This window comes from Brienomyrus brachyistius, chromosome 9 (assembly GCF_023856365.1).
Source record: "Brienomyrus brachyistius isolate T26 chromosome 9, BBRACH_0.4, whole genome shotgun sequence".
In the NCBI taxonomy this organism is placed as follows: Eukaryota; Metazoa; Chordata; class Actinopteri; order Osteoglossiformes; family Mormyridae; genus Brienomyrus; species Brienomyrus brachyistius.
This window is the reverse complement of record NC_064541.1, coordinates 6,929,318-6,953,619: the sequence shown is the minus strand read 5'-3', so window position 1 is coordinate 6,953,619 and position 24,302 is coordinate 6,929,318. Positions and strand designations below refer to the sequence as shown.

Sequence of the window (24,302 nt, the reverse complement as noted above, 5' to 3'; positions counted from 1 at the left end):
TACCCGCTCACACACACACACACACACACACACACACACACACAAATGTTTAGATTTCAAATACACACACGGAGGCCTTAGCTGTAGAGACTGATCAGTCGTCAGTATAATCAGCCTCCCCAACTCCGCTGTTCACTCCTGCTGTGGTTTGACCTCCATAGCAGTTGACCTTAGAGCCGCTACACAGACGGTCACATTTTCATGCTTTATGTTTCATGGCAATCAAACTGTTGATTGCATTCTTTTTGCTATAATATATAATCTTTTTATGTTTATCAATCTGAATTGGGAAATGTATTCCTGATATATAAAAAATATTTTTAAATGACTTTTTGTTTTTGTGATTAATTAAAAATATTGTAGCAGCAGTCAAGCATTTTTATGCATCTTTTCCCATCCTCTAAGTGTCTCTACCAAGCTTAATGTGTGTCTGTGTGTTTTAACTGCGCACGCACACGCACACACACACACACACACACACACACACACACACACACACACACACACACACACACACACGTTAGGATTTCAAGCTAGGACAGATGAGAAGAATATATATATTCAGTGCTAGGCTAGTGTGAAGACAATTCTTCTGATGTTTAATTCTGTAAGAATTTCTGAAAAAAAGTGCAGTCACAGTCACAGTGACACACACCACCACAGACTTGCATTTGAAATGACACACACGGGCTTTAATTAAAACAAACAATATTATCATAGATCTGCAAAATAAAGCTACGGAAGACATGGAGGATTAATCTAACATTGCAATAAAATGGTGGTTTAAAAGGGGAAAAAACCCACCAGAAGTTCAAAAGGAGCTTCATAAAAAATTTACTGCGGCTCAAAGAAGCATCTCCTGGATCGTTAGAGCGCTGCATGACCTGAGGTTAATTAATATAATTACAGCACAAAGACAGCACACACCCCCAGCCTGCCTCAGGGGGGTCCTCCATATTGATTCATACGCTGAGGTTTCATCATTATTTCGAAAAACTTCTGCTGAAGGACACTTCATCTATAAACAACACAGAAAAAGGAGATACCATCACATGAAGGCATCTCCTTTTGGGGGAAAAAAAACAAAAACGGTCCCCACTGTGGGAAAAATTTCTAATGTTATCAGAAGAAATTTTCCGGCACTGATTTCTTCTGCAGCGAACATTTAATTTAAGCCTTAAAGGACGGACAGATGTGGAGAAAGGGAGGTGTTCAGGTGATCCTGGGTGGTGAGGGAACAATGCGGGGGAGTGTCTAAGTGCCTAGCAGGACTTGTTCCATGCACACATCTTTTCCAACTGATCTCCGTATCGACAGCCTGGATGCAATGCGTCTGCGAAGTGGAAAAGGCACAATAATCCACCCAGACACCAAGGTGCCAGCTCTCATGCATCTGGCGTGACACGCACTCTGACTCACACAAGAAACCTTAAGGCAAATCTACTATATTATTCCATTATAAACTTAAAATCAAAAGCATTGGGGTAGTCGGCAAACCCTACAGACTATTTACAAGGTAATTAAACTGTTACATACATGTAAATGCATGTGCATGTGTGTGCAGACTTGTCTCGAACTGAAAATCTCACAGCAGCCAGCTCACCAAAGTTGGCAACGCTTTGGACGCCGGATATCCCCTTTAACGGGTCGCTCCGGAAGGACTTAGCACCTCCCTGTACAGGAAGAGCAAGGGAGGATCCGGTCCAGGCCTGATTCTTGAAGCCCTCCTCACCTGCTTTAATCTCACACAGCCGCTGAGTAAAGACTGATATCAGGAGCATTGCTTTAACAGATTTGTGATGCCAAAATGAATACAGTCTGTTACAGTTTGCTAGCATACTAACAAAGGCTTTAAGCACAATGTGTTCGCTAACATCATTCAGTTCCAGCAATTAGCACTTTAAGATGGCCAGTTACCATGCCAATCACAATATGCCTATTACATTATTGCTCTGTAATTGAGATACAATCCCAGTTAAAGTTTGTACATGCAAATCCACCTACAAAGAAGAGTGAGTCTCGCATCACATGACCCGGCCACCTGAGCTAAACACAGTAGAAATGATTTTGGAGGAGTTTGATCAGAGAGTGAAGGAAAAGCAGCCAATCAGTGCTCAGCTTATATGTGGGACCTCCTTCAGGACAGCTGGAAAAGCATCACAGGAGGCCACCTCATAAAACTGGCTTAGAGGAGATGGTAGGATCAACCAATCCCTGGGGCAATTGTGGTTAAGCATCATGCTGTGCATCGGGACGTTGCCCACATGAGCACACCACTCTGTGCACCTTTGGGCAAGAGATCGACTTGGCCGTCAGTTACTTGGGCTGTAAACTGATTACTTCTGGGAGCAGGGTCCGGGTGCCTGGGGTATCCCAAGGGCTGCCACAGTAGATACACACAGTAGGGGACAATACACAAATATGTACCATGATCCACCAATATTTAACTATCTAATCTTTTGAAACAGTTTTGTTATCCCACTATACTTGTCCACTTGTTACTTTAAGTGACTGCATGGATAAACCAAAATAATACATGTCCTGTAAAGTGTGCTTTACGCATTAAACTTTGAGGGACAATGTACACCATGTAACTTTAATATTATATAGTATTTATTAATAATTGCATTGTGTCCATTCGCCGCCAGTGAGTTTAAGCAAGACTGTTGGACTACTGAACGCGAAGTGCACACACAAACACTGAAATATATCATAAACATTAAAAGATATTACAGCTGGAAAACTGTATATAAAGCTAACTTTACCGCGGTGTTGTAGTGAAGGTTTAAACGCGAACCTGCTTTCTGGAATATTTCAGAACAGATCCGCATATCCCCACATACATTACCAAGTGAGAATACCAGGGAGGTTTACCCGAAAGTGGGCAACCATGACACTTTGATAAAGTCAGATTTATATTCAGTTTTCCGGCTGTAATATCTTTCAACAAAAGCAAGCGACACCCCTTGGTTTTCCAGATTTCTTTACGGGCAAATTTTAATTAATGTTTCAATGTTTGTATGTGCACTGCATGTTCAACAGCCCACCTGTCTTATTTACAGTAAGTGACAATGAATGGACACCGTGCAATTATTAATAAATATGTATAAAAACACACATATGAAAGTTACATGGTGTCCATTATAGCATTCATGGGTTAATGCTTAAAGCAAACTTAACTGGATACCTATTGTTTAGGTTTATACTTATTAGTCCATTAATTCTGTCTTTTGTACTTTAAACAGTACAGTTATTATTAGTGAAGGAAAAGTACTGCGAGGGAATGCAAAACTATTTCAAAACATTTTTTCCTGCCCAGATCTCCTAAGACAGGGGTGGGCAATCTTATCCTCAAAGGGCCGGTGAGTATCCAGGTTTTTGGTGTGAAGACTCTTCGGCCAATTAGTCCTCTAATTAGTAATCTAATTAGGGAGCTGCAGCGAAAACCTGCACACACACCGGCCCTTTCTGGACAAGATAGACAGGGGTGAGCATTGGGGCTCCGTTTACCGCAGCTGATCTGTAGAAAAAAAATCAGAAATACATCACAAATATGTATTTTTATTTGTATTGTGCAAAATCATCCAGAGAAATATGGAGTAATTTATACACGTGGAGTAATTTATACACAACATCTGTTTGTAGATCGCATTACATTTGTGACCTCGCTCCTTTTTATTTGCAGATTTTCATCCGATTCTTACTGCAGCTAATCTACAGAAAAACATCCATAAATACGAGGTACAGCCGTGATATATATCGTTATCTGGATACGAGATGACATATCGGGATATGAGATTTTGGTCATATCGCACAGCCCTACTTGACAGCATCAGGCTCTGCCCGCAATCTGTCAGCAGTCACTGTGAGCAGTGCTTGCGAATTGCTGAACCCACAAAGCAGCTCATTTCATGCATTTTTTACACCTCTCAGCTCAGATGAAGTACAACACCACAGGAATAAAACACGTCCCCGATTCTCAAGCTTTTCCCATTGGGAAAAGGATGACTGGAATTCTGGGGGGGAAAAATGCTGAAGTGTTTTTTTTGCTTTTGGATTTTAGGTCTTGCATGCGAGTGTTTATTTGTAGCATGGGGCATATAAGCATACATAACTCACATGCAGAAGGTACAGCGGCTGCTTTGCACGAACAGCTGACCTCACCGTGTTCACTCCCAGAGCGTAGCCCATTGATCAAAATGAAATAGTATATTACCTGCACATTATATTGAAAAAGGAGTCTGTTTTTCCTAGAAAATGGGAAATAAATGTGTCCTGTGTGAAGTACAGGCATTTGTCATACCTCACTGTCATCCTCCTGTGAATACATGAGATTAATATCACATTCAGCATTTATACCATCTGTGATCCTGTGACATTTCTGTGAAGATGTGATCCTTGATTTCCCACGAATCCTTGGTATTATGCAAGTAGTCAAGTTTTTCAAGTGGGTGGTGGGGGAGAAAATTTATTGTGAAAGGGGAGGATCCACCGGATCCGGATTATCATGTTTTGGTCCAGATGGGGATCGGAATGCGGCAGTTGAGAGTACCCATATAGAAGACAGGGTGGGGGGGGCTTTTTTTATATATATATATACATATATATATATATATATATATATATATATCCATCCATTTTCCAAACCGCTTATCCTATTGGGTCGCGGGGGGTCCGGAGCCTATCCCGGAATCAATGGGCACGAGGCAGGGAACAACCCAGGATGGGGGGCCAGCCCATCGCAGGGCACACTCACACACCATTCACTCACACATGCACACCTATGGGCAATTCAGCAACTCCAATTAGCCTCAGCATGTTTTTGGACTGTGGGGGGAAACCGGAGTACCCGGAGGAAACCCCACAACGACACGGGGAGAACATGCAAACTCCACACACATGTGACCCAGGCGGAGACTCGAACCCGGGTCCCAGAGGTGTGAGGCGACAGTGCTAACCACTGCACCACCATGCCGCCCATATATATATATATATATATATATATATATATATATATATATATATATATATATATATATATATATATATATATATATATATATATATATATATATATATATATATATATATATATATATATATATATATATATATATATATATATATATATATAACCTCAGCACAGCTCAAGCCCTTGTTCTATGACAAAAAACTACATCAGTTGAGATAGTTGAATTCCAATCCCAGGAAGTCACTAACAGCTATGAAATTATTTAGAAAATGGTAATAAATCCTATAATGAACAACCCAAAACAAACAAACGGGGTCATGGGGACTGCAAATGCACACAGAAAGCCAAATTATAAATATTCAGCAGCATTTAGGACATTTATATATTTGGATACATTTCCTACATAGTGGGTTTTAATTGCTCTAGCAATGTTATCCATTAACGTACAACAAATCCCATAAAAACAAACAGCAAAGCTGCGTGTGCGTGTGTGTATGCAATCCCAAACGTCTGTGCAAGTGAAACACCTTTCCTTTTACCTGCTAACCTGTATAACCTGCGTAATACTTACATTCATCAGAGGGAGCTGATGATTCAAGGTTCCAGACTCCAGCCCTAGCGTGAGTGTGAACTGGTCTAGTGCTCATGAAGCTGTTAGCTTGATCAGCATGATCCATCTGGACCACGCCGAGAGTGCCGGCGAATGCAGCTGCCCCTCTGCTAGTTTACCTGCTAATGTACCCCTCACCCAGTCTCATCCCACCTCACCCCGTCTCTCCCCACCCAGGCAGCTGTACAATGAGGCACGCTTCACTTAATTCAGCCAGGCCCACGACACCCTAATGCCAAGGCGGAGGGTCTCAGCAGACCGCCAGAGGAACCGGGGCACTTTGTTGAGCGTTTCTATGAAGGGATTCCCAGGTGCCCTCCCCACTCTCACTATAGCACCAAAGGAACAGCTACTGATGGACAAAATCATGCTTCATGAACCATTTGCTGTATTTTTTAACCCCACTAGATGGTGCTCTCTGTGCAAAAAAAGGCACAAAGCATACCCCAAAGCAAACCAAGGTTCATGAAGCGTTATTTTCTCCATCACTAACAACAGCCACTTCAGATTGCAGCAGGGATCCTTGCCCTAAGGACAGCGGTAAGCTCACACCAGCCACACCACTCCTGCAGTGGGGAACTAATATTTAATCACTGCTCATTGTGACTAACAGGGACGATGCTGATAAAGATTGTTAAGTGAGAAGCCAAGTCGGCACTGCAGCTTGACTATGGGGTCGCCGTCAAGAAGGAATATCCCTGTGCACCCAGTCCCAGCTGACTGTACAGCAAAGGTGTGCGATTAGTGTATCGCCACAATATGAGCAAAAGTTCACCATTGGCAGTGGCAGCACCACACTGGCTGATTAGCACCCTGCCAATCTGCAGATCCACTCTGGGATTATGAGAAAATAGGAAGGGAAGGAAGCCGACACAATTGGCCCAACAAGGGATTAAGAAACGGTGCATTTCCGGCGCTTCTACCTTTCACATCCGTGATTTTATTGCACAGGGAAGATAAGCATCTTGACACCGGAGAAGCAGAGAGCCGTAACAGGATGCACAAGGAGAGAGAGAAGGTCACGCAGATGTCTAGTAACACGCCAGGCCTCACCTTCTCACAGGGTTACACTTACACAGTGCCAGTCAAAAGTTTGGACACGCCTGCTAATGAAAAGGTTCATTTGTATTATTTGGTACATTTTAGAATAATTACAAAACCATCAAAACTATAAAATCACACATATGGAATTACAGACTGGTCGAAAAAGTATTAGACGAAAAAATAATTTGTGGGGGGGGGTTCAGTGGGTTGGAACACAGAAGGATGCTAATTCAAATCCCATAGTCAGCAGAGTGATGCCACCATTGGGCCTGGAAACCAGGCCCTTAACCCCAATTTCCCCAGGGACTGGCTGACCCTACTGTCTCCTCTATGTCAGTTTCATGAGGTGGCCTCCTGTGATGCTTTTCCAGCTGTCCTGAAGGAGGTCCCACATATATGCTGAGCACTGATTGACTGTTTTTCTTTCACTCTCTGGTCTCTGTTTTGCTCAGGTATCTAGGTCATGTGATGTGGCACTCTCACGCTCCTTTGTAGGCAACTTTGTGTGTTCTGACTTTGACAGGTACTGTATCTCTCTCACACATGCAGCCCCTAGGCATGGGAACACCGGCACATTTATTTTAACATGTCAGCTCCAGCGTACGATTCACTGTCATTAACGTGCCAGATGGAACTGAAAAGTCTGCTTTACAGTGCAAGTTCAGTCACAGACACAGCTTGTTACACAACATTGCAACTCTGGGCATTTAAATGTATGCATAACCATTAAAAGATAATATGGGGAGGGACAGAAAGACTGTTGCTTACAGCAGCGCCAACATTCACCAGCTCAAGGGAAGAACGGGAACTCGGCCTACCCACACTGACGAAACAGTGCCCCTGCGACCTTCTCCTCGCCAACCCTTCTGCAGAGAAAATCATGATAATCCAGCAGTCTGTAAAGGTTAAACCTTCTCTACAGCTCACAAGTTTCTTAACGAAGTAGCCCATTTAGCACAATTAGAGGTGTTATTTTGAAACACAACACCCAGGGATAAAAACTGAGTGGGGATAATCTGACGCGTCTCCTTCACACATCAAAAATGCCACGACATTAACAGTTTTCATAAGATTGAGCACTTAGTCTTCAAACATCCATTCATCAGCTTTCAAAGTAAAAGCAAATGCTTCTCATGAAACACAACACCAGTAGAATATGGCTTTGTCTATGGTAAATGACAACACTATATGGACATGTGTATTCATACTGAAAATGTTCGGTACGGGTCTTTCGGTTTGACACGCATATGTATCGAATAAATGCAGCAAATGCGGAACCTTTGTGCTGGAAATGCACCGATTGCAATTTTCTTGGCCGATTCCGATTTTCCGATTCTTCCCTCACATTGAAGAATTTCCATGTTAATGACATGTTAGCATGTGACCGCATGTGTGCATGCGGCACTCTGCGTATGATGTGGTGCACGCGTAAAACGGACTGGTTCGGCACTGAAATACATAACACTGACTAACCAGTCTCCGGTCTGGGCTAAGCACGCTGAAAATCAGCCGATTCTGGTCCCTGGCAAATTAATCAGTGTCTCTTTACTTTGTACTTTGTTTCCTCCGAGCCACCATGCATGCGCACTTATGTCCTAATGTGAAGCTGGAAGATGTTAATGTGAATACAGCCCAGGTACTTTTTAAATGCTGCACCATAATAATATTTCGTTAGGCTTTGTATTCTTTGAGACATTTGTGTTGCACAGTTCAAATATGAAGCTGAAAGCTGGTAATGTGAATACAGTACAGATCAGGTACAGATCAGGTAATTAATGTGCACCTTAATGGATATTTATTTTAATTTACTTGAGAGAATATTTATTTATGATTTACTTAAGCAAATTTCTGTTTTTAGTATTGACAGAGACTTTTTAAGAAAGACAGTCATACTTTGTTCAGTAAACTCTGATTGATAAAGAAAAAAAAAAGCAATTTATGTTTTGTTTCTTTTACCCCCGCTGTACCATAAACTTACCGAACCGTAACTTCAAAACTGAGGTACGTACTGAACCGTGTATTTTGTCTACAGTTACATCCCTACTGGACACCCCAGTGATCCTCATCCTTGTTTGAATCAGAATCTGAATGTACAAGGGCAACAACATCCAACTAGCTGGTATATTCCTGACTTAAACTGACCTTATACCATCCATCCATCCATCCAAGTCCAATTAGCCTCAGCATGTTTTTGGACTGTGGAGGGAAACCGGAGTACCCAGAGGAAACCCCACAACGTCATGGGGAGAACATGCAAACTCCACACACATGTGATCCAGGCGGAGTATTGAACCTGAGTCCCAGAGGCAACAGTGCTAACCACTGCACCGCTATGCCGCCCCTGACCTTATACCAAAGGTTTATTTTAAAACTCATTGTCCATCCCCGTCTTCAGGGGGTCCCTTAATCCAAAGGGCTGCCCCAAAGTGTCCCCTTACGTGCTAGAAAACCTTGCCAATGTCTGTAATGCTGGTACTTCTCCAAACTTACCAGCACCCCACATTTAACTAACAGGAAATTGATGTAGCAGTCCTGCCCACCTGAAGACCCCAACGCCACAAACATGATGATGTGAAATATGGCTAAACGTCACAAAAATATGGTAGGGGAGGGGGAACAGGAAGGTGGGGAAATTATGCAAATGAGCATGATGTGGGAGAGGGGAGGGGGCACCTTCGTGGTTAGTGTGTGATGTGACCCAGGTCAGGGTGAGCAAACTTTGCAATCCAAGTACTCCCCACCCATTAAACTCAATCCCACACGACTCCCTCAATACAGGAGCAAATCGAGTTAAACTGGACTTCCACAAAAAGCGAGATCACCCAGTTCCTAGTGAGATGGACACCCTGTTCTTGCATGAACTGAGGAGTGGAGAAAGCTAGCAGCAGCCACATAAAACCCTCACTTGCTTTTTCCGATAGTAACAGAGGCACTCGTGTCCCCCTTTCCTCAGCTGTTTCAGCCAGTCCTCCAGGAAGCCATTAGAGAAGGCACCTCTCTCCACCTTTCAGCTCCTTATTTGTTTATGATACTCAGTGAGGAATCTCACTGGCATGCTGAACACGATTAAAGCAGCACGGCTCCCACCGCGAGTGCCACACGAGTCCAAAGAACCGGAGCTAAATAAAAGAGATGGGGATGAAAGAGCAGAAATAACTTTCATTTTAGAACAGTGCCAAGACAACCACACAATACCCCATTCACCTCCTGATGCTCTAAAGGAAACTTTTGGAGGATAAGGGGAGTGTAGGAGTTTAACTGTCCATCACATTCAGGGAGAACGAAGACAGTGTTGGCGAGAAATAAAAAGAGCTATTTCCAGAGAGTAAGAGGAATTAAATCTACTTGCGGGAAGGTCAAGAACGGAATTATGAAGGTGGACTGCAGATGGCACAGGCATGTAATTGAGTGATTTAAGTGTTTGTGAGATTTGAGAGATCAAGGAGCCTTTTAAGGATGGATAAAATAAAGCTGGTGAGTCCGGGAGCAGGAGAAGGACAGCCTGGGATTAAGGAGTCCTCACTGAGGGGAAATAAAGCAAGGAAATCATAAACGAAAGGTCTGAAGCTCCAGGAATCCACAAGATGCACAGATTGCGAGCCCCAAATAAGCAGCAGATATGAACGAGAGCAGCTACTAGGTGGAATTTGAGAAAAGTCAAAAAGTGTCCAGCCAGATGATGGACTAACAGAACAGTAATAGTGAAAAAAAACACAAATCATTTCAATTCTGAAAAAAGCAGCAAAGTTTGGAGACTGTGAAGCTCAGGAGCGCAATGGCACCAAGGAGAGGTCAGTTTCTCTCCTACATAGGCAGAATGAACAGGCACCAACTTGCTGAACCGAGATTCAACAGCTCACACATTCAATTTATTTGCCAAAAACCGAGAAAATTGGATTTTTAAACTTTTTTCCCCCCCCATAACTCTCAGTTTATGCAACCTTCCACAATTGATATGAATTACGTAACAGCTTACAAATTTCATTCTTTCACAGTTAGAGGATTTATTTATTTTCATTTTCAGACAGGAGCATCCCGGAAGGATTTCAGGGTAAAGTCTGACAATAATAGCTGCTGCCGACTGAGTGGTAAATCAAAGTGGCACGTCCAGCCTCTGGGACAATGAGAGTGCGCCATGGAAACTGGAGAGTCACTTTCATTAGATTAGCGGCTTATTAGGAGAAGCACCCCTTAGACGCCGTGAGCCTGCGCTACATTTAAGAGGAATGGGGAAATCAGAAAGCACTCGAAAAACGGCTAAATAAAAAGGTGGAGAAAATTTGGAGAAAAACATTCTTCCCCAAAGCTGTTAGAATGCTGAACTCTTTACCCGCTCCATTATGAACCTGGCTTACCATCAGCACTAGCCACCTTATCCAGCAAACACTGACTAACACTGCACCTTTTCCTACATCTGTGTCACATCTGCATTGTTACATCTGCTGTATTTATTAATTCTACAGTCACCACTCTATCTGTAATACTGTGCAGCCACCCGTAGCTCCCCTGTTGAAGTGTATTATCTATTTTTATTTATTAGCTGTTATTCTCCTTTTTCCCCCATTTGTTGCACAGTCTTGTTTACAGGCTCCGCACTTTATGTATACAGGACTGCCAACTCTCACGCATCTGGCGCCACACTCACACTTTCAGACTCTCATACTTACTTGAAATCTTATGGCAAATCTATATTAAATCGATTATAAACCTAACATTAGCTACATCAGAAGCACTGGGTTAGTTTGCAAACCCTACAGAACATTTACAAGGTAATAACACTGTTGCATATATGTAAATGCGTGTGCAGACTTGTCTCAAGAATCTTATCCAGCCAGCTGACCAAATTTGGCAACACTGTGTGTATATACCGCACCACGGTCCTGGGGAGTGTTATTTCATGCCACTGTAAGCTGTGGACTGCATATACTGTAGATGGTATGACACAGACCCTCTTGACCCTTGACTTCACAAGGTATCACCTCCTATTGCTGCTGTATTTTTCCATGATAGATCAGCCATCCCTCTAAAACCCAGAAGTCAGGGCGACCTACAGGCTGAAGGTGGCATGTTCAGGCCAGGGAATCCATACGGGTGACGAATGTCCCAATGAAACCTGCGGCCATTTCAAACAGGAATATACACTCTCTCATTAATGACAGCTACTGTAAGACAGTTATTCTTGCACTGTTACTATTAATACGAAAGAGAAACTGTAGAATTGTCCTGTTTAGAAACTACTTTTATTTATAATGTATTTAGTTTTACTGCCAAATTAAAAGGATAAATAATACTCATTAGAGTAAATAATACTCATCGCCAACTCATTTTTACTCATTATTAGTTTCTCTGCTTGACAGCCCAGCCCTCCCCCCCCCCCAAATAGCAGGACTTCTCACTAATGGTCCTCTGTACTCTGCTTTGGTGGAATCAGAAAGCTGCATGGGCTGTGGGCTCACCGGCTAACACTAGCCAGGCACTGGACCTTGATGTGTTACTTTGACACACTGCCCAATCTGCTGGAGCTCCAAGACCAGAGGGCCTCCTGACACTAGAACCTAAACGCAATGGAAAATGCGATGTAAAGCACCATTAAAACTGCCTCTGGCAGATCTGCCCACGCGTACAGGAAGCTAGAAGAAAAGGATCCGAATGTACCCTGTCTTAGGGCGCAAACCGACCTTTAAAAGCAGAGACAGGAGAAAGGAGTCTTTGGCTGCCTGGGGTGACCTGTAAAGGTTGTGGGGGAAAGTCTACTGCTCATGACCATGGCGGTAAGTCAAAATGGATTCATCACATTTTAAGTTCAAAATTGTAGCTTCAATTCTCCATGTTCAAAATATGTAGCAGCTTTTTTTTATGTGGACAATAATTCTCCAAATATGACAAAAAATAAATCACCTCCCCTGTCACAAGAGCCGCGCTCGTGAGATATGGAGATATGCAGAAGATGGAGATGAAATGCAAACTGTTCCCCACTGTTTATTTAGAGGTCATATCAGTGCTAAAAAAAAAAGACATGATATTATCGCTATAGTTGAAATTACTACATAGTTACATTTTAAACTGTTGATCTGGATAAAAGTATATCTCCTCACTTTCCCGGTGAAAAATGTGCCAAAGTCTGTATGCATGGAAGGACAACTGCCAATTTCAGCAAAAGACAGTAGTTCTTTTCTCTGCAAATACGGCATTCCCCAGCTCAGTGTCCATCTGATTCTGTTCGAAGGAAACGTTAGCAGAATAACCAGAGAGGGCTCCTGACACACCTTCAGCATCAGACAGCAACTCAAATAACAGGCCTATTTCACCGGCGATTCGATGCACAAGGCAGAGCCACGGTTGGAGTCCAATCTCGCAAATAGTGATCTAGGCCTGTGAATCGCTAGTTTAACTTCATTCCTATTAGACCCACGTGCACACACCCACACACGCACACGCACGCACCACCCAGGTGGAAACAGACCCACCAAACCACATGAGCTGCTGTAACCTTTGCTCCACAGTACATTCACACCTGGTGTTAAAAAAACAGATTCTGGCCGTCAGGGAACAGCGGAGCTGCAGAATTTAGCAACTGAGGTTTCATGGTTGGAAAAAAAAAAAAAAAAAAAAAAAAACGAGGGAGGGGCGAGTCCACTGGGGGGAGGGGCCAATGGATATATGGCAGATGAAACATGGAATGGCAAAACGGTGTGAGAAGCCCCCCATGTCCCACACGCCTGGGTATACACAAACACACAGGAGGCCGTATCAGGACGGGAAGCTTGACACTAAATAAACATATCATGCAGGAGCAGGACCTGGGTGACGGCTGCATGCCGACATCCTACTGCTTAGGTCCTTGGTGAAGGGCGTGTGCTTTAAAAAGCTCCTATATTTCAGAGGTTCACAAATAAGAAACACCGTATGTTACAAACTGGCACAAAGCTAAAATGGCTTAATGGACGACGTTTCATGACAAAGTTGACAGCTGAGATCTTTTCAATAATGATACGGAGATGGTGGCGCTGCACGGACTCTGCAGATAAACCGTGGGGGCATAACACACCCTGAAACTCAGACGACATGACAGAGCGGCTGCCCAAAGGCATGCAGTTCACATTTCAGGGCAAACACAAATGAGAAAGTCAAAAAAAAATAATAAAAGAGCGGATCCAGGCGGGCGCTGGATAAGAACGACGTCTGTGCTTCCTGGGTCGCCAGTGGCAGACGCTCTGGCACACAGCATGCGCTCCCTTATCCCTCCTTCCATCTATAACGAGGCTGGAGAAAGTAAACGCGCTTTGCAGTGCCCCAGAGCCACCAGTACTTTCCAGAATTCATTTATCATGGTGTCCTCATGGCAGCCAGACCTAACATCGACAAGGCAGCTCTCCAATTTGTCTGCGTTACCCCTCCCCCCACTCCACCCCAGCTAAACTGGAAATAAAAACAACAGTGAGCCCCCTCTCAATCCGTCCATCTCACACTCCATGTGAGGCTCTCATGCCAAGTCACCCCAAACCCTGGACAAAGGGGTCTACCTAGCAACCAGAGAAGCTCACAGAGATCTGAAGCTGCTCCTTCAACCAAGAACAACTCCACAGCCAGATTAATTAAAATGACGCAGAAAAGATATTCATTTGCCAGTGTGCAGGATGACAGAAATCCAGACAAGACTTGTCTGTGAGAGGTTTTAATGGTAAATAGTTTGCTCCCAGCTTCCTCAAGAGGAAATGTAATTGTTGATCTGAAAAGGCGCACGATCAAAGGGCTTCAACTTAGCCACCTCTTGGTCAGTACGATAATGTCTGAGCATATTCAAAAATAGAACCTTTCAGGGAAATTATGGTGGAAGTATAATGAAGTAAGAATTAGAAGGGGCGGAAATGGAGGCAATTTCTTCAAACTGTGTGAGAATCTGACTTTTAAAAAATTAAGCTTTTACAGAAGGCAGGTAGGTCACGCTCAGCATTTTTTACCCTTTCAAACCATAAAAGGTGATGCTCTAAAAGGCACCAGAATTAGCCATCAGTGTTCATTTTATAGCCTGAAACCCTGGTTCAGCCCACAAAACCACAGGGCAAAGTTCACTTTCTCTCTGGGGATTCACAGAAAGAGGATGAGTGTAACCCTCCAGACTACACGACTAATTAATGGATGTTATGGTCCGGATCACACGCCGGGGGAGAGCTGAGCAGCACCACGGCACACTGATCCAGTTCATCACGGCTCCTGTGTGATATTCGGGGAGCTGTCTCACTGCTTTCCGGCTTCCAGAACATCTTCATATTTCATTAGAGCCCAAACGGCAATCATATTTAAAGTGATGAGGTCTTTCACAGAAGCAGCACAGAGATTCAGTGAGCCAGTATGGGGCCCCCAGGGCCCGTCATCACATCCCTAGAGACAGGTGCTGTCACAGGAGGGACGCTCCTCTTGGGGGGGCAGTCTGTCTCCCCATTGTTGTCCCCCCTTATCATGCACTAAACAGGTTAACAGGTTATTTTTGTTCATTTGAGGCTTTAATCTTTGCCCAAGGAGATATACAACAATTACAATGGATCACACACAAACAAACACACACACACACACACACAGACACACACACACACACACCACCTCTGTATTTATTGTGGGGACGGACAATTCATTTCTATGGGAAAAACCCTAATCCTAACTATGGCTTCCTTGACCATAAGGTTTTAAGTCTTTGATTACAGTCACAGATTTATATAAAATTAAGTTTCCCCTTGTGGGCGGGACAGAAAAAAGTGGTCCTCACAATGTCAAAATAGGTTTTTACCACATTGCGGGGACCAAATGTCCCAACAATGTAGTACATACATAACCCCCCCCCCCCACACACACACACACACACACACACACACAGCAAACCATTAAATAATTATACAGGAATGCTACCAGATAGCTGCTCTGGTCACGCCGTCTGTCATGCAGGCCTTTTGCCTGGGACCAACATGGGGGCAAGACTGCCTCGGGTCGCCCACACCAAAGGGACGGACCTCACTCCTAGTGAGAGACTGCTCCCTTTGGGATGGAGAATTAGGTGACTCAAGCCGGAAATGGGTTTCGGCACCAGAGAGTAATGACAACACAAATTAAAAAACAGCATTTTTCAGGAAGTAACCCAGTGGCAAACTGCAGGAAAACAGAACCTTTCCTGCAACCTTCGTACCTCGATGGTTACAGGTCAAGACGTAACTAGAACTCAAATGACAATGGAAACATGCTGCTTATTAAGCAAACCCCAGTTTTACCTTACACACTATTGAGACAGAGCAATAACAAATGCAGCTGCTTAGGCTGCATACGGATAAAACCATGTTATTGACGCTGAACGCGCAGTTACTGCCAACTGGCATCCTTGTGAAGTGACTGGCAAAGCGACATGCAGTTAACACCAGGAGGCAGGTCTCAGCAAAGGTGGCCATGATGGCAGAGCTACCGTGACGGACAGACAGGGTGCAGGGCGGCCATTAAACGGAGGGCACCTCACCTCAGGAAGGAGAACGCTTCCAAACCTGGAGCAGAGAGTCCCGTCCCACAGAGTACAGGTGTTAGTACAATGTTAGCAGGTCCAGTCTGACAGCGCACTGGTCTTTCGGTGTGTGTTTGTGTTTACATATAAAAGACAAGTTAAATTCAGAATACAGTGATTTCTCCAAAAAGACTAGAATCCTAGTTAGAGAAAGGAAATTGTCCCAAATAATCACAAATCACATTAATTAAAACAGAGACAAATCCTCTGTGGATTTGAAAGACCCCTCTACAATCCCTGCAGGTTAATCGCTTTTGTGGCAAAAGGCTGCACTACCACATCAAATTCCATTTGAGATACAAAATCACCCGCTAAGAAGCATAATTTTAAAGCCTGCCTGTATAAATAATGGACAAAACAAGCTTTGCTTTTGCTTTTATGTACTTTCGTTAAATAAACAAACGGGCCCACTCCCCAGTTAAGCTGACGTCTCCGTCACCTAGGCTTTCTGTAGGAAATCCTAACGCTCCCGCAGCTCAGGGCCTCCGAGGTGCCAGAGGCACCTTTCACTGGAATGCTGGGGGGAAAAGAAACAGGCCAACGCAGCATTCATTTCAAGGAAAGCCGATTCAAAGAGGGTACGGTACTCGAACGGTAACAGCGGCTAAGTGACAAAACAGTACAGCGATGTAAGAAAGGCCCTTATTCATAATCATGTTTCCAAATGAGTCGCATGGAAAAGTTCACAGAAAAGAACTGAGATCAGATACAATGTCCTGCAAAAAAACGTCTTCAGCCGTCATCGTTCGCAAAGGTGAGGGCATCGGCCATCTGCTGTTTACCACGGAGGGTCATGGTGACACCCCGCCTGGGTGCCGCCCGCCAGGCCTTGGCGCATACACGACACGTTTGATGTGGGCACTGCTGCGCCCGAGAGGCGGCAAGCTGTCTGTTCAACCCACCGCCGTCTCCCTTTCGCCACCACCAGCCTAGCGGTATCCCTCAATCAGCGAGCGCCACACAACCCCACCCAGTCACTTTTAATCCACTCACGATGAAAACAATGGAATAGCAGCTATAATCAAAATGATTAGTTCCCAGTAAGTAACTTTTATGGTTTAAAAAGCAACATATGTGTGAGTGAAATCTGCATTCAAATTCCACTGGCAAGAAACACACACAAATGTAAGATACGGTGTCTGCCCTCTTTCCATATCTTATCAGCAGCCATACCACCTACAGTTCTGACAGGGTAATCCATAGGAAGCTAAGCAGGTTTGGGCCTGGCCAGTACTTGGATGGGAAGCCAGCTAGGAAAGCTGGGTTCTTGCTAGAACAGGTGTTGGTGTGGCCAACAGGACAGCCCACCCTGTGGTCTTTGTGAATCCCCATGCAGAAATGACCTTCTTGTGACCTTGTACAACTGGACTTCCTCTCGCACACCTTCCAACACCGTCCTTCCCTATAGAACTGCAAATCACAAAAACACTGGCTGTCAAATCTCAATTGATAGTGCTTTTCTGCAGCCAGAAGCATCACAAGGATCGTTCGGCCTCGACGGCCCTGTTCTGCAGTCAGAATGCTCATCCACATACTTTAAATAATGTAACAGGAACACATATATAGTGATGTGCTGAAGTACAAATGGTTATTGGGGCCCCTATTCCTCACAGCAACATGCTGAGCCTTGCTTATTATAAATCATGTTAAACTGCAACAGTTTTCACAAGAATCAGTCCAAGCCATAAGACGAATGTATAAATACCCATGATGTTTGCTGTTTTAGACTTTCAATTGCTCTCCTGCTCAATTCCAGGAAAGTTGTGAGAAGAAGCTCAAAGCATGAATTACCTAAAGAACAGAAGTCATCCTGGGACGTACGCAAGTCATCGGGCTACTTTCACTCCACATAGCGTAACTAACAGGAAGTGTTCTGCTGGTAGTGACATCATATCCTGTGTAAGGTTTTGCTCTGCCTCAGTTTAGTGGCCCCATTTAACAGGCCTAAGACAACAACTGTAGGCACTGAAACTGCAAATTAATCCTGAGCTCTCTGTTGGCACCATACTATCATCATTGGTCTTACACAGTTTCTATGCTGATCCAAGGTGGCAGATATTCTTAAAAACTTGATTTTTCAAACTTTATTTCGGTACTTGGTTAAGTGGGGTACTATTTGGCAGCAGTGAGAAAATACTTTACCAGGAGACTGTTGAATATTGTTTGTTTTAATGAATAATTTCCGATAATTGCAGTTTTTTTTTTTGAAAGACACAGCAACAAAGCATATGCTGGAAAATAGAATATCCTTTATTTTGTGGAACAGAATTATTTAAAATGGACAGAAAAAAAGGGCTGAATCTAAAACATTTTGGACTGGATTTCACACTTTCCTGCAGTGAATGCGCTTACCCGCCAGTACCTACCGGAATGATATTTCAGTGCTATATCACAAACTGATCAAACTAAATGTTACAATAAACTCACTCAGTGGCTTTAAAGACCTGGGTAATAAAATATGGTCTTTACGAGGTCATCAAAAGCCCCGCCCATATTTACACCCCCCACGCAATCTGAGCCTCCAAAATTCTCCAAAATATCTTGCATTGCGATGTTATTGACAGTAAGTATAATCATGGTATTTACTCACTGGAACAGAGGAGCTTCACACTATATAAGCGCAGTGCAAATGAGATGCCCGCAGGTGCAGCGTTAGCCTCCAGTCCCAGCTCACAGCCCCCGGTACCGGCTCCCGGTAACCAGCCGCCCCACCCCCCCCCCCCCCCCTCCCAGCTCCAGGGAAGCTCCGCACCGCGTCCCACGGACGTCATCAGAAAAACGTGGCGGCAGCAAAGGAACTTCAATACACGCGCAGACCTCACGAATTGTTTACATATATTTAGCGAGGTTAAGGTCAGAGTTAGGGGTACGCAGAGTTGCCAGGTCCGCGGTACCCACCCCCCCCCCCAGGCTATTATGAAAATACAGTTGCGGGTTAGGTGGCCACTGGGTTGCGGGTTTTTGGGGCTGCTTTCATGATGTTCTGCAGCAGCAGACTGTAAGGGGGAAATAAGTTAATTATTATGAATGGTGAGTAAAACCGAATCATTAGTCAATTAAAGTCAGAGACAGACGTGCGCGGAAAGCAGGGTTGCCAACTCTCACGCAATTCTATATTATTCTATTATAAACCTAAAATTAGCTACACCAGAAGAGATGGGATAGTTTGCAAAGTCTGCATGCTATTTACAGGGCAATAACATTGTTACATACGTGTAAATGCGTGTGCAGACTAGTCTCAAATTGACAATCTCACGCCAGCCAGCTGATCAAAGTTGGCAACCCCGGGAAGAGAATGTGTTCGTTTACGTGACGTCATTGTGTTTAACTGTGGTTTTTAAATGTTGAACATTCGAATGTGATCGGCATGCAAAGTACAGGTTGGTTTCTTTGAGATACAGTATACTGGGATTTCAAATACTGGGTTAGTTTCAGCTTCCGTAGGGTGGATTTTAAGCAGACCTTGGGCTGGAGAGTTTTGCTGCACCTTTTGCTGAGGTTATGGTTAAGGTCAGGCTGCTCCTCCGTTTGGGGGCACCACCGATAACTTCTTCAAATGACCTTGTTTATTTTACTTTTTCGCAGTGTTATGGATAGAGCGTCAGCTCTACATTTCACCTCAAACACATGAATGTGTAAAAAGATGGACCTTTTGTCCAATCGCTCATGCACACCACTGAAATGCACCTTTCCGTGATGATTTTAATAATTCTCTCTTACCGCTGTCATCAACAACAGTTTTCCCAACACAAAAACGTGATTTTCTCTAAATTACCAAATAGATCGGCCCATCTGTGGTTATCGTGGGTTACTGTCGTATTGGTCAAAGTATAGCTTATTGCTCGTTTATTCTACACGTAAAAGTTTTTAACTTCTCAGGTCAATAACGAGAGCAAAGATAGCTGTATCTAAAATTGCTGTCTAAATATTATAAAGAGCTGATTCACGGTCCATTTCCTAGAAATAGTATAACTTGATATACAGTAAATTCAAAATTAATGCGCAGTGACGTCAACCCAGCACGAAAAGATTGAAGTTATAAAAAGTAACCATAAAGACTTCATGTCGGTGTTTCGCTGACGCCTTTACAAATGGTGACGATTTTTAACACATTTTACACGGAATATTGACCTGAAGCAGTACCTTCACCTGCCCCCGAAGACATGACCCAGAATCCAGGCTCCCGTTACACTGACATTTACTTTACCGCCATGCGTTCCCAGCACTGCAAAGCCACGTAACGACCTCGGCGTAACCCTAACCCTTAACCAGAACCAGAACTTTAAGCCCACCCCCGGGACACCCACCTGTCGTACTCGGCATTGTCCCGCGCGCAGCGGCCGTCCTCGTGCCTCTGCCAGTCCCTGCCGTGCCTGCACGTGGTCAGCAGGACAATGTCTTCCGCGTTGTGGACGTGGTGCAGGGCGTTTCGTGCGTCCGACCCGATGCCTGTCAGGTAGCGCTTGCCCTTAAACACCAGCGTGTATTTCCTGAAAGGGGGGATAGAGTTATACTTCAGAAAGCCCCGCTCACCCCCGCTCCTGGGGTGCTCCTTGCTGAAAAGCGGGATGGAGACGTCGAAGTTGGTTCTGAAGCTCTCCGTGCTGATGCTCGCCTTGGCCACCATCGCCTGGCCCACGTCAAAGCCCAGATCTTCTGTGTAATCCGGCCATGTCCCCGAGTACAGGTTGAATATCAGGTGGTTCCTGCCGTCGTCCCAGAAAGGCTGGCTCTGCACCTTCGCTTTCAGACTGGGCACATACTGCGGCGACAACTGGTCCCGGTCCAGAGTATCCAAAGCCAAAACAAAAAGGCACGCCTTCATTGGGTCCGGAGTGTAAAACCTGGAGCCCTCGATGGCTGCTAAGATGTTCTGGTAACTTTCTGAGATCTTATCCGCCTTCTGCCTCGGATAAACGTAAACTTTGAAGCCGTTGCTCTCGCACCGGGAGAAGTCGAAGCATGACTCCATGCGGCACTCCTTTCCTTTATACATGCCGGGATCGGCATCCCTTCTTCGCCGCATACCGTGATTATCGGTCTCCGGCTGCTCCGGAGACGCGAATGGCTGCAGGGGGTCCGAGAAACGCTGCCAGGAGCGCCCGAGATGACGGCCACTGCGGTGCATCCTGCTTCTGTGCGCCGGTCCCCCTCCAATAAGAAGCAGCAGCAGGATGCATGCACCGACGAAGAGCAGTATGAAAAAGCGCTTTTTGGCTTGCATGTGTCCTCCGGTCCGCGACCAGGTGCCGCTGAGTAAAGCCGAAGCGCCCCGAACTCCGCTCCTCAGCCCATCCGCCTGATCCACTCCGCCATCTTCCACCGGCGGCCCCCTGCCGCTTCAAACTCGCCCTTCCCACCGTCTTCGACTTCGTTATCCCAATCAGGCGAATGATGAAGCGCATCGGGCCGATTTTGATATATAAGCCGTATCCTCTCTTCCATCTACTACTATGTGACCCGACAGTGCCGTCACTTAAACGTCTCCATATTCCGTGTGGGAATTTAGAGACAATGCCTTAAATATATATAAAGACAATCCTTTATCGAAAGCAACTAGTTTAACTAGTCCCACGGTCGTAAAGTAAAGAGAGCCGGTGCATCTTTCCGGCACCGGCCCTGAGGAACCAACACTGCCAGTATAGAGCGACCTTCCTGAAGAGCCGGTCCGGCGTAAGCAGTACAGAGCTGCTTTATATACGGTCCCTTACGGTGGGGCTCGCTAAACCTCGCTTATTTTAAGGCTGCAGAGAAGAGCATAAAGCGGAGGATAAGATCGGCTGCGCTCGCACGAAGCTGCACACTTCCTTTTATATGCCTCCTGCAGAGTCACGGGATAAACAACGATGAACAGCAGCCGGGGACCAGTAGACGCGTATCGACATGTGTAGGGCAGTTCTCCCCGCTTGCTGTTAACAGTGCAGCCCCTGTAAGCCTGCAGATGAAGTGACGTCCTCTCGTCAGGCTGTGAACTTTTCCATTGGTGTGCATGCAGTCCGGAAAAGGCGGCTCCTCCGACGCACCCTTTCAAGGCAGGAGCCGGGAGATGAAGCGCCCAGGCGAACTGCGAGCTGCAAATACCGCGGTCTGAAGTATTTACAGTAGATTACGTAGCTGTTTTATACATATTTATAGAAATAATAAAGAAATAATAACATCGATTTAACATTTTAGTCTAAGTCGAAGACTATTCATGGTTGTATTTCTTGCCTTGTTTTGTGAAAGTGATTGTTAATTAGCATGCAATTCATTAAATTTGATAGAGACAATGAATCACCTCGCCATTGGAATTCTGGTTACTAAAATTATTTTGCCTACATTATAATACAAAAACATTGTATATATAAGAATGAAAATCATCCTGTAGCGCATTATTCAATATTGCTCGAAAGCTTACAGCCGAGTAAATGTAGCGCTTTATTCAGACAGCCACGTCTTTTAAAGTAGTATTATTTACATGAAAAATCCGGTGCATTAGCATGGAACACAAGTGCGCCACTATGTTGCATTGTTGGTATTATTTCTGTTCTGCTGTGATGCACGTTCTTTGTGTTTACAAGGGCGTATAAAATAAACTACGATCGCGTTTGTCCGGTTTCATCTTCTCTAACATTTCAACTAGTGTGTTTTCATTTAATTTTCTTCTAAGGAATCTACCTAATGTTACAACAGAAAAAAACAGCATCTGGCAGTTGAGTGTGATTACAGTGTTCACCAAAAGTAAAACCGAGACCCTTTTAATGTTATTTTGCAATAATTTCACTTAAACGAGTCACAGATTTATTAGATTTTGCAGTATTTATTCACATGTTAGCATATCTCTCTACCTGAGCCCTCTCTTCTGTCATTTCAGCGACAGGTAGCCTTGGGAAAGCCCTTAGTATTTCCATAAAAGTTTAATAAGAAGGACGAAATATAAGCAGATGTTAAAGTGAGATTTGGGGTTAGGGTTTAGATCCGATGCAGCGAGTGAAAAACGACTCACCTTAAAATAACTTCCAAAATGACACGAGTTACCTCTATACTGCTACGTTTTCGAAAGTATTTCCATACACACTGAAACGAGGGAATACGTATATGACGTAGCTATTAGCCTGCATTAAGCTTTCGCACACCGAGACCATAATTTCTTTTTGCGGATATTTGCAGCAGCCAGTCGTGTAAAACGCTACTTGGCTGCAAGCAGGCCAGCAGCAGGGATACTGCTGTCACTACGGGATCTGACTCAGCAGTGGATTTGAGTCATGCATGCGCTGCCAATCTGAGTCAACCGTGTTGAACTATTAAATTCGTTTTCGGAGTGCAATTTTCACTGTCAATACAGACAATTAAAACTTAGCCATTTTATGCGAATGTGTGCATATACATGAGACGGGCCTTAGCTTTCTGTAACTGGTAAGGGTGCAGGTCTGCCAGATGGACTAAAGTCCTTTATTACTTGAATAGTCTAATACCTGAACAACAATGATCCAGACACCTATATATACGTTTATGCATTTGCATTGATGTGGGTCCTTGTTTTGGTTATTTTTCAAAACTTGATCATAAGTGATCTACCACACTCAAATGTTTTCCTATAGGCAATACTTACAGTATGCAGTCTTAAAATGCAGCCTTATGTAATGTATAATTGTTCTAATGTCTAATAATTTTATAATTATATTCCAGATATAAACTAATAATAATAACAACTGTAGGGGGTCTAATTTCCCTGATATTTGCAAGAAAATGATGTGTCATATATATTATTTTCATACAAGCAATGGACGGAGCGACTTCTTAAAGATGGTGTCACACCCATCGCCCATTGAACTATAGCTTCAGCTATAGGAGACTTGCCTGTCATGTCTAATTAATATATATCATTGGTTTGAACTTTTGAACAGCTGACCTAAAGGTGATCCCAAAAACTAGCTTATACACCTGCCTGTTGTGGATAAGATTGGCCACCCTGAGCATAGGGTGACCAGGGGACCAATCAGATCAGAGGATGGGCCATGTGAAGAGTACGGATCAATTATGGCGCTTTTACAATCTGCGTTTTCAAAACTCTTCGCTTTTACTCATCCACACTACGACTCTGAAATGGGGTTCTCAGCAGTATATGACTGTGAGAGTGTTTACAAATCCCCGGC

At 44.2% G+C, this 24,302-nt stretch overlaps 1 protein-coding gene across 2 annotated transcripts in view; it reads right to left on the bottom strand.

Annotated features, from left to right (window-relative positions):
- The window catches only part of LOC125749186 (exostosin-1b-like), a 49,267-nt gene extending 27,100 nt beyond the window's left edge, over window positions 1–22,167 (bottom strand). Inside the window, exon 1 of one of the 2 annotated variants that reach the window (XM_049026172.1) lies at window positions 20,475–22,167. In XM_049026172.1, the coding sequence (XP_048882129.1) occupies window positions 20,475–21,391 (917 nt within the window). In that variant the 5' untranslated portion in view covers window positions 21,392–22,167. The remainder of the gene's footprint in view (window positions 1–20,474) is intronic. The other variant, XM_049026171.1, reaches the window with a different exon arrangement.
- Between the last annotated feature and the right edge of the window lie 2,135 nt (window positions 22,168–24,302).